The following is a 13,683-nucleotide window of genomic DNA, read 5'->3' as shown; positions in this document are numbered from 1 at the left end:
TATGTATAATGAATGTTGTCTTTATGAATGAATGTATTCCCTTACTTTATAGCCTCTAATCTGTGTTTTCTGGGACGAAAATTGGGTCAGAAACAACCCAAAAATCACTGAGAACGAATTCTGCCACGCTGATTTTCGCAGATGCAACATGTGTGCGTGATGCATGCGTCCGCGTCATCTATCCTCATGGCAACTATAACAAATAATATATCATTTCGAAGTCCTGGATGTTAGCTTTCCAATGCAACTGGAACTGCCTCATTTGAACCTCTGTAGCTCAAGTTATGACCATTTGAGTGCGAAGAGGTCAGGCTGGACAGCTTAGCAATTTCTTCAACTTATTGTATTCCTTCCATTTTTGCATGCTTCCTTTCCATCCTCTAAGCCATTCCTGCCCTGTAATGCCTAAAAATACTTAACACACATATCAAGGCATCGAATGGTAATAAGAGATGATTAAAATACACAAATTAAAGACTCTAGGAATCAAGTTTTTAATCATAGAACAAATTCTGGGAAGGAATTGTAAAACCATACAAATAGTATAATAAGTGTGCAAAGGCTTGATAAAAACCACTCAAATTAGCACAAGATAAACTATAAAATAGTAGTTTATCAGAGGGCAAAATAATAATGGGGTAGGTTGATATATTGGTGACTATTGGTGGGGTGGGGTGACAGTGAACAATTGGATTGAAATTTTGGAACTGAGTTACGTCATGAAGAGGTAATTTGAAAATTTTATATAATCTTTATGATTTTAGTGATTTTGTTCATCAAAACCCATATTTCATGACTACAAAATCAATTTTATTTTTTAGGTAAATTTGTCAACATTCTAAACTTTTGTGTATATTTACCAAAACTAACTTGAATATGTAAATTAATGATGTGTTAGATAATTGGATAACACATGTCATGATACGTACTTTTTTGTTTCAAAATAATTGTCGCTTTCATTTTTTGGATAATTAATATACATTAATTTTTCACTAAGCAATAATATACATTCATTTTTTAATGAAACCAAAAAAGAAAGCAATTATTATTTTGAAACAGACATCTAACTCACTACGTCAAGAAAATTGGTGAAAAACTAACTTGATTTACATTGTATATTTAGAGAGAAAATTATTTTATTGAATATTTTTAAACTATTGACTCAGGCTTAGCTTAGTAAATCTTTTTGAAAAGGTGTTTATGATTTTCAAAAATATAATTTTTTCATTTTGTGTTTGGTAAATAAAAAAGATCGTGTGCTTATGCTTGCACCTTTTAAAAGATTGGTATGTTGGAATTTTCATGATTCCTTAATCCCAAATAGGGTTGGCAGGAGTACCCGATTTCGCAGGTACCCGACCCGCCCCTACCCGATCAGAGTGGGTTTTAATCCGACTTGGAGAGGGACGGGTTTCAATCAGGGCAGATTTTCCACCGGAAATGGGGGCAAGGACGGGTTTAGGGTGTACCCATCCCTACTCGCTCCAGAGTATATATATATATATATATGCTTTTAAGAATTAGGGCTTCTTCTTTCAGTCATTTGTGCCTCCAATACTCAGAACTCACCCAAAGAAGAGAGAATCATAGTCATCTTCTTCTTTCGCAGCCCAGCTCTGGTCGTTGTTGGTGCTTAGCCCCTTGTCATCGCTGCTCAATCCCTCGTCGTCGCTGCTCATCTTCTCATGTCGATGTAGTGAGTCCCTCTCCTCTAACTCGTTGGTGACTTCCTCGTTGAGTCCCTCTCCGTCGCTACTTCATCGCTTGGTCACCGTTGCTCTGAGCCATACCATTGCCGTTGCATATGAGTCTGTCACTAGAGCCCTTTTCTCTATCTCTCTGACCGCTGGTAAGTTCTGCAATTTTTTATATAATTTTGTTGATATATATGTTGTGCAGTAGGTTTATATGTTTAAAAGAGTTTGAGTATTTTTGTTTATAATGAAATCCTGTTTATGATAAAAAGAGTTAGAGTATCTAATACGAGTGTTTTGAATGCTCTCTTTTTTCACCCCTATTTACTTTTGTTATATTTTTTTTTATGGAAAAAATTTTAGACTCATCTTAAATGTAAAAGTAGATGACTTTGCTTTCTCAATAGAAGGCTTTAATAGTATAATTATAGGTACATTTTTTGGATAGATTTTCTATGTACTATAATCTTATAATCGTTGATCATATTATTTGTAATATTTTGCTATTCTAAACATCATTTTTTGAATTTTTCTTAAATTACTTTTTTTTTGTGCTACTATACATTTCAGTTCATTGCATTGAGTTATGTTAAACTTGTTAATAACTTATGCAACTTTAGTCGGGTGAAATTTTGAATTTTTCTTAATTACTTCTTGTGCTATTATACATTTCAGTTCATTGTGCTGAATTATGTTAAACTTGGTAACAACTTATGAAACTTTAATTACGTAAAATCTTGAATTTAAACTTGTTAATAACATATGAAACTTTAATTAGGTAAAATTTTGATATTTTCTTAAATTTCTTCTTGTGTTATTATACATTTCAGTTCATTGTATTGAGTTATGTTAAATTTGTTAACAACTTATGAAACTTTAATTATGTGAAATCTTGAATTTTTTTTAAACTGATATCTCTTTTAATTTTCAGGTTTGAATCTTGACATTCAAACTTTTAATGATGATGAATATGGAAAAAGTAATCAAGAATAAAGATTAAAGACTCTTTTATATTTAATGTTGTAATTTCTTTATTATGGTGTTAAATTTGTAAAGATCAAACATTAGCTTTTTTTAATTTCAAATTATTTAACATTGTATGAATCTTATGTTTGTATTTTAATTTATGTATAAATTTTAAGTTTTTATCTTAATTTATATATGAATATATAAAAATTAAAGTGTTATTTAAATTTTTTAGGGGAAGGTAGGGGCGGCGCGAGTACCCACAGGGGCGGGTTAGGATAGAGTAGTCTACTAGATGGGGCGGGTAGTAGTAAAGTGAAAGGAGGGTGGGACAGGACTGGTTAGGATAAAAACCTGCTCCACTGCCACCCCTTAATCCCAAGACCATCCATGTTAAATCATTAAGAAAGATATACTTGAGAGCACTGAAGCGTACCTGAATTCGTGGGTATAATTGAAAGAGTTTGATTCTTTGATATTTCTCAACCAAAGTCTTATGCATCCCTAATAGGGCTGAATCACAACTCCTCTTATGAGAAAAGAAAGACGGATGCGGCTTTGATATGTTGGGGACCAAAATCCTAAAATTACTATTTATATTTGAGTGTGGCACTTATTAAATCCTAAAATCTAAATAAAATATTATCTCTAGTTTTATTCTCATTTAATTCTAAATCAAAAGTAATAATACTTATTCAATTCAGTCTTTATGACAATAAATGAAATTACCGTGATATAAGTCATCTAATGTGAAATAGGTTAATTTGTAATTATAATTGATATATGTATTATCCATAATTAATTAGAAAATTAATATTTTCTTAACAATCTCCCACTTGGACTATACATATACGTTTTCTTGAGATAATTACATCTTGTAAACTTTACGCGCGCATCAAAATGCTATTTCTCTGATTACATTAACAATCTGGTCCATCTCAGATATCAGTTATGAAATTACTGCAACTTTTATCATATTAATGTTGCGAGAAAACTACGATGATCACCATACTAATATACTCAATGACATAGATCAAATTTAGATGAGAAAATTCAGAAATAACATGCAAAAATGATCTCATGCATGCCTATTTTCAACTAGTCTAACTTTAATAAACTTTATGAAATCATGAGTTAGAGTGAAAACAAAACTAAATATTTTATTTCTGCAGAAATATCTATATTCTTAAATTTGTCTAAACCATATGAGCATCCAAATGTACACTCTCATTGAAATAATATATCATAAAATGATATGACATACATATAAATAGTATCCATACGAAAGACCTTAGGTGTTTGTTTCTTATAAACCAAATATGCATGCATTCATGGAGTTTGTGCTAATTTGCTCATTAGACACTTAAATACTCTGAACTCTCTCATTTGTGACACATGTTTATTGTCACCTAATTGAATGTCTTCAAAAGATATTTTATACTCAAGTGCTTTAGTGAAAAGAGTAATAATTATCTTCTCAACACTTTTTTAAAGAACTCTTCTAACGAGCATATGAATATACCTCTAATAGATCAAAATTGTCTTGACATCCAACAAAGCCAGAATTTGAATACTAAATAATATATAATTTTAGTTTCTAACTTCATATGTGTGAACATGTAATGTTTTGTTATAACAAAACTTGTTTGTCTATTATTTAGTGATCGTGTTTTAACTTATTCAAATATATGCCAAAGATACCAATAAAATACACAATAATTGTAAATGTACACATTTGTTATCTATCAGACTACTGTTGAAGCATAATAAACCTTATGCACTTTTGAACTTTACAACTTTCTTGAAGCACTTAATGAGACTATACTTATCTACCTTAGAGTTAAGTATATAACCTTATTTATAATTCTACATGCCACTGACATACAAGAATAGTGAAAATATACTTAATCCCACTAAGCTGATATAAATCATTAACCACATTTATCTCAAAAGGCCATATAAAATAATAATTTGATGAAATATAAGTTACTAATGACAGAAAGTCTCTTTTTTTAATTCTAAAAAAATTAAAAATTTAATTTAAAAATAAACTAAAATTAGCAGATATAACTTTAAAGTAAAATAATATATTCACACAAGTTATATATCATATGAATAAAATTCATATAATAGTGGGCCAGAAATATTTAGTCTTTGGACAGAAATATTAATTTGTAAGCGATATTTTAATACAGTAATCAAACATTGATAATAAATCCCCCAAATAATAAGTCTATCTTTAGACAAACTTATTATTCACATGGAGCCAAATAAATATCACATGTTTATTACCACAAATGCGCATGTAATTTGGCCAAGTACATAACTTTTTTTGAGCTTAGCTGTACTCGCATAAACTACGCACACATAAATTCATTTAGTGCGGCTTACCAAATATTCTTCAACAAAACTCTATCAAACAGGGCAAATGATATGGTGCCTTTGAGATTGTGCCTAACTTACCAAAAAAGGTAAATATATGATATTTAATAAATTTTAAATATTTTACTTTTTGCTTTAAACATTTTATTTTTTACCTTTAAAAGCAAGTTAGGTAATTTAGACACTATAGTAAAAGGCACCATAGAACTCACCATCAAATAATAAGCCTATCTTTAGATCGACTCGTTGTTCACATAAAAACTTGAGAATTATACCTATTTATTACTGCATATATTTTCTATCAATTGGCTAAACACCAACTTTCATTTGGGCCAATTAGTAGTTGCATATTTAAATAGAAAATAAATATATAAGGTTCAATATTTATTATTTGGCCAAACAATAAACTTTCTTTGGGCCAATTATTGTACACATAAATAATAAGCATTGATTTAAGTTTAACTAGTTCCCCAAGCATATAATTACCAACAATATGTATATGTAATTTAGCCAAATATAGACATTTTTTTGGATTGACTAATATTCGCATGAATTACATATTACCATATTTCTAATATTTCAAAATAAATTAATTTTCACAAAACAGGCTACTTTGGTAGTATAATATTCAACTAATTTATTCTAAAACTAAATTTTATAAAATAAATGGGTATAATAATTCAAATTATTACTTATTTTCTTATATAACAAATTCATGACAGTTACATAGCACAAAAATTAATAAGTAAATAATAAGTCACAATATATAAGAATCATGTAATATTGTGAGACCTTCTTAGTTATACATATATTTGCAAACGAAAAATGTAAATTTCTTTCTTTAATTCAAAATTAAATCCATAACAAAAAGATTCAAATAACAAAGAAGACACAAAAATTTTCAATGACCCAATTAAGACTCTGATATCACTTATTAGAAATTTCATGATTCCTTAATCCTAAGATCATTCATGTTAAATTATTAAGAAAGAGATACTTGAAAACGCGAAAGCATACCTGAATTCGTGAATATAATTGAGAGAGTTTTGTTCTTTGATCTTCCTCAACCAAAGTTTTATGGATCCCTATTAGAGATGAATCACAACTCCTTTGATGAGAAAAAGAAAGATGGATGCGACTTTGATATGTTGGGGACCAAAATCCTGAAGTCACTATTTATATTTGAATGTGGCACCCATTAAACCCTAAAATCCAAATAAAATAGTATATTTAGTTTTATTCTCATTTAATTCCAAATTAAAAGTAATAATGACTTATTCAATTTAGTATTTATGATAATAAATAAGATCACCGTGATATACGTCATTTAATATAAAATAACTTAATTTGTGATTATGGTTGATATATGTATTGCTAATGCATCTGCATCTTTAGTCTTTTTCCTTCTTGATTGCAATTGATTTATTAAGAATTTCTATTAAATAAGTAATGAATTCAAGGGTAGAATGAACATTATTTTGATTAGTTAAAATTCATTGATTATAGAAAGTTTTAGAAGATAAATAGAAAGAAAAAGAACAAAAAAGAGGATGGGGTGCAACAAACAAAAATATTTTTATGACAAATAGTGACAAGCAGAATGCTTTTTGTGAAGGACAGAAAGCTTTCTAGAAGGAGAAAGAAGAAAAAAGGGCATCACGTACTACGTTGGAGGAATTTCACATGTCATGCATATGCATGCAACGCGTGTATGCATGACCATCACTTTTTACGTAGTACGTTGAAGATCTCACGTACAATACAGCAGTCATGCGTACGTACGCACAACAAGAGATTTTTGGGCGAACACACATACGCAGAATGCATGCGTACACGCAAGTTAATTTTTGCGTAGTACGTGAAATTCACTACATACAACACTAGGACACAGTCAAATGCAACAATTGAAGAAATTGGGCTTCACGTACAACGTTAAAGATCTCACGTACTACATGAGGTTAATTAATACTCCCAGACCTAAATCCAAGCCACCTAATTGTCCAATTCTTCATTAATTCAAGGTTCAATTTAAAGTCCACCAATCACAACATTAATTGAAGATTCCAAGGAGATAAAGAGTGGAAGTTATGCTAGAGGCAATCATTAATTAGATAGATTTGATTATATTTTGATTTTAATTTTGTTTTAATTTGAATTTGAATTTAAATTAGAGTTAATATTTAAGGTAGAGTGAGACTCTTATTTAGGGACTCTCGGTTGCTTCGGCAATTTTATTTTTTCAAGGATTTCAAGGAAGAACATGAGTTTCTAATTCTCCTCGGTTAAGGTTAGGAGTCCTGTTGATTTCATGGATTAATGTTTTAGCGTTTTATACCATTGATTTATGCATTGATTTCTTTTTAACAATAGGTTTTTGTTCTTCATCTTAAAGGGTTTGAATGTGTTGGGAAACAATTCTTCTTTAATTTGAATTCTTTTAACTTCTTGAAAAAGTTGATTAATTAAATTAAGCTTGAAAACGGATTCTCATAATTCTTAAGTTTTGAAACTGGATTGATAAGTGACATAAAATCAACCAGGGAAGATTCTCATGAATTGTGTGGCTTTATAAATCAGCAAACGCTCTTCAACTCTTTTCTTAAGTAATTGACTAAGGAATTAGTGATTAATTAGGTTAAAGAGAAATTAAATCACCAAGAAATTGAGGTTTGATTACTAATGATTTGCCATAAAAGTATCTTTTCATGATCAAGGTAGAAAGTGAAAAGTATTAATTCAAAAGTTTTAACATCTCCAAATCCTTAACTCTTTTATTCATATTATTTCTTACACCCACTGTTTTCTTACGTTTGCCTTTGTTGTTTATGTTTAAAGCTTTTCAAAACCCTAATTTGATTGTCTGACTAGATTAATTAGTTGATTTTGCTTGCTTAATCCGTTAATTCTCATGGGATCGACACTCACTCACCATGAGTTATTACCAAGGTTGCAAGAACTAGACCGGTCAATAAACCGGTGAAGTGACTGGTTCACTAGTTTAATGGTTCGACCGGCGTTCAACCAAAGTTCAACCGGTTTAATTAAATATTAAATAAAATTACTAAAAGTTTAATATATAATTTTAAATATTTAAATTTCAATAAAATTTAACCTAATAAAATTTAAAATTTAAAATTTCAATCTATAACCTAATAATAAAAAATAACAAACAATTGAAACAAATCAGTAATAACCACTCACCATTGAATTTGCAAACATAATCATAATTTGAACAAACAAACAGAATTACAAAAAATATATGAAATCAAAACAAACAGATTATGAAATCAAATTGCAGTAACAAATTAACAAAAAGGCTTGTTGTAGTTATTGGCATCAATGTATAATTTAGTTTTTTAAAATCAACAAAATTATTCTAAAAAATTTAACAAAAGTACCAGCAACCATTAACAAGTCATAAAACAAAAGAATAACAAAAGAGGCAGCAACCAGATTTCCTTCATCAGTTAATCAATAGAGTTAAATAGTTAATCCAATTGAATTTTTTCTTTTACAATTACAACAATCAGAGTTCAATCTATCCAACCATCAGAATCCATAATATAAAAAACAGCAAATCATAATCATTATAATTAACAAAATAAAAAAATGAATTAAACTACCGAAGAACTCAAGAAACAGGGAGAGCAACATAATCAAATTCTGTAATTTTCTACAGCGGCAGAGTGAGTGAAGAGTCCACGGCGGCAGAAAACGTTCGAACTACGCTGTGAGTTCGACAGAGAAAGGGATCGAAGACAAAGACGAGCAAAGACGATGAGGACAGAGACAAGTTCATGGAGGCCGATGACGACATGGACAGAAGTGGCTTGACGACATCAACAATAGCTCCGAGCAGACCTGGCGATGCAAGGAAAAGGGATCTAGGAGGAGAAGAGAGGCGGCCAACGAGGACGAGGACAGAGGCGGGATTGACGACACCACGATGACAGAGAAGCTGAGAAGGTGACGCTACTGTTGATGGTGGCGGCGTTGGAACTCAGAGGGGTAGTGGTGGCAGCTGAGAGAGAGAGGTAACTGGGTAGTGGGTAGCTTTTATATAGGTTTTTAATTTTTTTTTATTTTTAACCTTTGAAAACCGTAAAAAAACTGACCGATTTTATTGGTTCACCGGTTAGACCGATTTTTTATCGATTTTTTGCCAAACAATTTTTGGCATCACCCGAACTGGCCAGATGACCGATTCTCGGTTAACCCAGTTGAATTGGCTGGTTTGGTTCGGTTTTCAGAATAATAGTTATTACTTTATACAACCTGGTGCACTTGCCGGTGTTTTGTTTGTGGTTTGTAAAGTCCGCGATCAGTTACCCATAATTAGATTAGTAAATTAATAATTTCTTAACACGGTAATATTAGGAAGACAATAAAAAATCAGCCAAAACAATCCAATTTTACTTTATTTAATATTCATTAATTGTCATAAATAAATACTAAATAAGGTAAGTTTTGGTTGTTTGGACTAATTTTTTATCTCTCAAATATTATTGTTAAAAGATAGGGATGTTTTTGAAAATATCTATGATAGAACTTTTTACAATTTATTTAATTTATCAAATATAATTATTACAACTTTTAAAATTTATCTTTTAAAAATTAATTTTTATAAACTATTTTTTAAAAATAAAATTTTTTATCAAACTAAATTTCATTGGTGATCTCAATATTATTCTTCTTTTTTTACATCTTTCTAAATATTTCTTATTTTCTTTCTTTAAAGAAGTTAGAGTCCTTACCTCTAGGCTCACTTGAAGAACGTACCTTCTTGCCTCCCCATTGAGAAGGAATAGTATCCCTTCCCCTTTGTGACTCAACATGCTCCATGGTGATATTTGAAGCCATACCCACAAACCACTTGTGCTCCCTCTCGAACCTTGCTCGGATACCAAATTGTCACGGCGTTGGACACACTCCAACGCTACCGTGCCGGCACTCAGACTTACTCAACCTCTTGAGCTAAGACCAAGTCAGCCTAACCCTCAATACTTAGCAAGAAAGCTAAGAATACAAGAGGACACAAGAGAAAGGAAGCTTTGGTGGAAGAACACTTTATTGCTCAAGTGTGGTTACAAATGATTCACACACCCCAAACTCTAACTCTCACCCCTATTTATAGCCATCCACCTCCTCAATGGATGGTTAGGATTAAATCTAATCAACGGTTCAGATTAATCATCTAGAACCTTCTTTACAAATATCTATCCTACCACAACTCTCTAAATATTTCTAGATTATTCCATACCACTCTTTATACTTCTATATACATCTATACTCTTCTAGAATACTCTATGACCTTCCAGAGCCTTCTAAAACCTTCTAGAGTATTCCGGAACCTTCTAGGACATTCTAGAACGTTCCGGAACCATCTAGAACATTCTCAAACACTCCAGAAAATTATACAAACACTGTTAAATTTAACCTTCTAAAATTTACCTATACAAACAATGTTAAATCTAACCTTCTAAAATTTTCTGTGATATTCTCCCCCACCTAATGCGCAGACGTCCTCGTCGCGTTCTGTTCATGATAGTGCTCTAGGTGTTCTTGGAATTGCCACAGATCTTCGTGAGTTTCCCAGCTAGCTTCGGTTATCGGGAGCCCTTTCCACTTGATCAAGTATTGGATACTTGGTGGCACCCCTCTTCGTCGCACGATGCGATTAGCTAAGATCTCTTTGATTTCTTTATCAAAGGATCTATCATCACAGGCGGAGAACGACTCGAGTCACCTCTACTCGGTTTATCTTGGTCTTCAACATAAGGTTTGTCTTGGTCTCCATGATATGGTTTAAGCATACTCACATGGAAGACCGGGTGAATCTTCATAGAGGGAGGAAGTTGTACTTTGTAAGCAACCTCCCCAACACGTCCAATGATCTCAAATGACCCTTCATATTTGCGGATTAAGCCCTTATGAACCTTGCGAAAGGCTTTGAATTGTTGTGGAAGAAGTTTGATCATTACCTTGTCTCCCACTTGATAGCTTGCATGCCTCCTCTTTTTATCTGTCCATTTCTTCATCCTCTTGGCAGCTTTGTCGAGGTAAGAACGAGTAACATCTGCTTGTTCTTCCCATGACTTAATCATACGATAAGCTCCGGGGCTCTTCCCTGAGTAAGAGGAAGAAAAAGAGTGAGGTGTAAGCGGCTGTTGTCCAAAAAAGAGAGTGAGGTGTAAGCGGCTGTTGTCCAGTCACAATCTCGAATGGGCTCTTCCCTGTAGACTCACTCTTTTGCAGATTGTATGAGAATTGAGCAATGTCTAGGAGTTTTGTCCAATCCTTCTGATTAGCGCTTACAAAATGCCTCAAGTAATACTCAAGTAAGGCATTCACTCTCTCAGTCTGCCCATCGTTTTGAGGATGGAAGCTTGTTGAGAAATGAAGCTCCGACCCAAGGAGTTTGAACAGCTCTGTCCATAGTCGTCCTGTGAAGCGTGGATCTCGATCACTAAAGATGCTCTTAGGCAATCCCCAATATTTCACCCACTAATGATGCTCTTAGGCAATCCCCAGTACTTCACCACATTCTTGAAGAATAGTCGTGCTGCTTCCTCTGCAGTGCAGTCAGTAGGGGCAGGTATAAAGGTAGCATACTTCGAAAATTGATCCACTACCACGAGAATAGATCCAAACCCCTCGGACTTCGGTAAGGCAGAGATGAAATCTAGAGAGACACTTTCCCACGGTCACTCTGATGGAGGCAGAGGTTCCAACAACCCGCTTGGTGTCTTGTTTTTAATCTTATCTTGTTGGCACACAAGACAAGTCTTCACATAGCTCTCCACTTCATCTCTCATTTGAGGCCAATAATAAGAAGATTCAATGAGTGCTAAGGTCCTTCGCTGATCTTGGTGACCAGCCCACTTGGTGTCGTGGCATTCTCTTACCAACTTCCTTCTCAGATTTTCCCATTTAGGAACCTATAGTCTTCTCCCTTTAGTGTAGAGAAGGTCGTTTTCTAACCAAAATCTTTTGGTCTTACCTTCTCTAGCCAACTCCACCAACTTCTTGGCTAATGGATCGTGATGCAACCCTTCCTTGATGGTATGCACAATATCTCCTTCAACCATAGTAATGGCCCCCCATCCTGTATGGTTTTGAGATAGGCGGTTTTGCTCCTAACTCCAATTCAATGTTGTCATCCATCTTTCTTCTAGGTGGTAACTGCTTTGGCAACTCGAAAGGTATCACATCCTTATTTTCTTCAAGGACTTCCTTGATTTTGTAGGGAACATCTTCTCCTTTGGCTGTTGACTCCTCTTGTAGTAAAGTCAAAGACATCATCTCCTCCTTCTTGAAACCTTTCTTGAGTTGCATGGTCGAGAGAATCGTGATTCCTCCCGCCGTTGAGATTGTAGGGACCATGCATGGAGACCCTTTCTCCATGACGCATACTATATTGTAGTATGGCATAGGTATTATATTTTCCCACAAGGCCCTTCCAAGAACCAAGAGTCATCTCAACCCCTTTTGCTACTCCCTTAAGGGGTTCACCCTTGGTGTTCACGGGTTTGAACCAACCATTCTTTTCGGTGATCTTCAACCCAAGCCTCCTTGCTTCATCAGGCGTGATGAAGTTGTGTGTAGCACCAGTGTCGATCATAGCCATGACAAGTTTTTCATTGATAAAGGCTTTGACATACATCAAGCCTTTCTTTTCTGCAGTGCTTGCCTCTTTGGCCTTCACAGCATTTATGTGTTGGATAGATCTAACACACTCAGTTACTTGAGTTTGAGCTTCTCGTTCCTCAGCGATAGATGCCAAAGTCCCTAGTTTGGGACAATCCTTCATTTGGTGTGGTCCCTTGCACACGAAGCATCCTCCTTTGGGCACGAAAGCCTTCTTCTTTTCCTCGTACTCTTTCTTTGAAGAGTATTTTCCTTCCTTCTTGATTGAGAAACTCTTCCCCTTGTCTCCCCCACCTTTAGCAAAACTAGGCTTGGAGGAAGACTTGGGTTTAGAGTCTCCCCTATGATACTCAGTGAGTGATTCGGCCACCACGATGGCCTCATCGACATCCTTAACATTCCTTCTTTGTAGTTCTTGCTTTGCCCAAGGTTGGAGTCCATCAATGAAGAAGAACAATGCATCCTCTGATGCTAAGTTGGGGATTTGAAGTGTGAGAGTAGTGAACTCCTTTACATAGTCACTAATTGTACTCTTGTGCTTCAACTCCCTCAACTTCTTCCTTGCTTCATAAACCACATTCTCAGGAAAGAATTGTCTTTTCAACTCCCTTTTGAAATCTTTCCATGTGGCTATGTTGCAAGTACCCTTCTTCATTTCTATGTATTTTCTTCTCCACCACAAAGTAGCATTATCAGAAAGGTAGAGAGCTGCAGTGCGTACCTTTATTGCTTCTTCGACCACCCCTTGGCCTTCGAAGTACCTCTCCATTTGCCATAGGAAGTTCTCCACCTCTCGAGTGTCCCTCACGCCCTTGAACTCCTTTGGCTCTGGGAGATCAATCTTTGTCATCTCCCTTATAATGGTTGGTCGAGATTTCGCCTCCTCGAACCAAACTCGAACTTCCTCAAATAGCTTTAAGGAGTTCTCAAGCTTCTCTTCAATTTGGAGCATGCTTTCTTTGAAAGCATCTAATTCTCCCAACACGTGAGCCTC

The 13,683-nt window shown here is 33.9% G+C and overlaps 1 protein-coding gene across 1 annotated transcript; it reads right to left on the bottom strand.

Annotated features, from left to right (window-relative positions):
- Positions 1–10,723: 10,723 nt before the first annotated feature.
- Positions 10,724–11,146, bottom strand: LOC127748507 (uncharacterized). Its single transcript, XM_052263095.1, has one exon. It carries the CDS (start codon positions 11,144–11,146, stop codon positions 10,724–10,726), a length of 423 nt encoding a protein of 140 aa, XP_052119055.1.
- Positions 11,147–13,683: the final 2,537 nt, after the last annotated feature.

Source organism: Arachis duranensis, chromosome 6 (genome assembly GCF_000817695.3).
Source record: "Arachis duranensis cultivar V14167 chromosome 6, aradu.V14167.gnm2.J7QH, whole genome shotgun sequence".
Lineage (NCBI taxonomy): Eukaryota > Viridiplantae > Streptophyta > Magnoliopsida > Fabales > Fabaceae > Arachis > Arachis duranensis.
The sequence above is the reverse complement of the archived record's forward strand: the minus strand, read 5'-3'. Positions and strand labels throughout refer to the sequence as shown.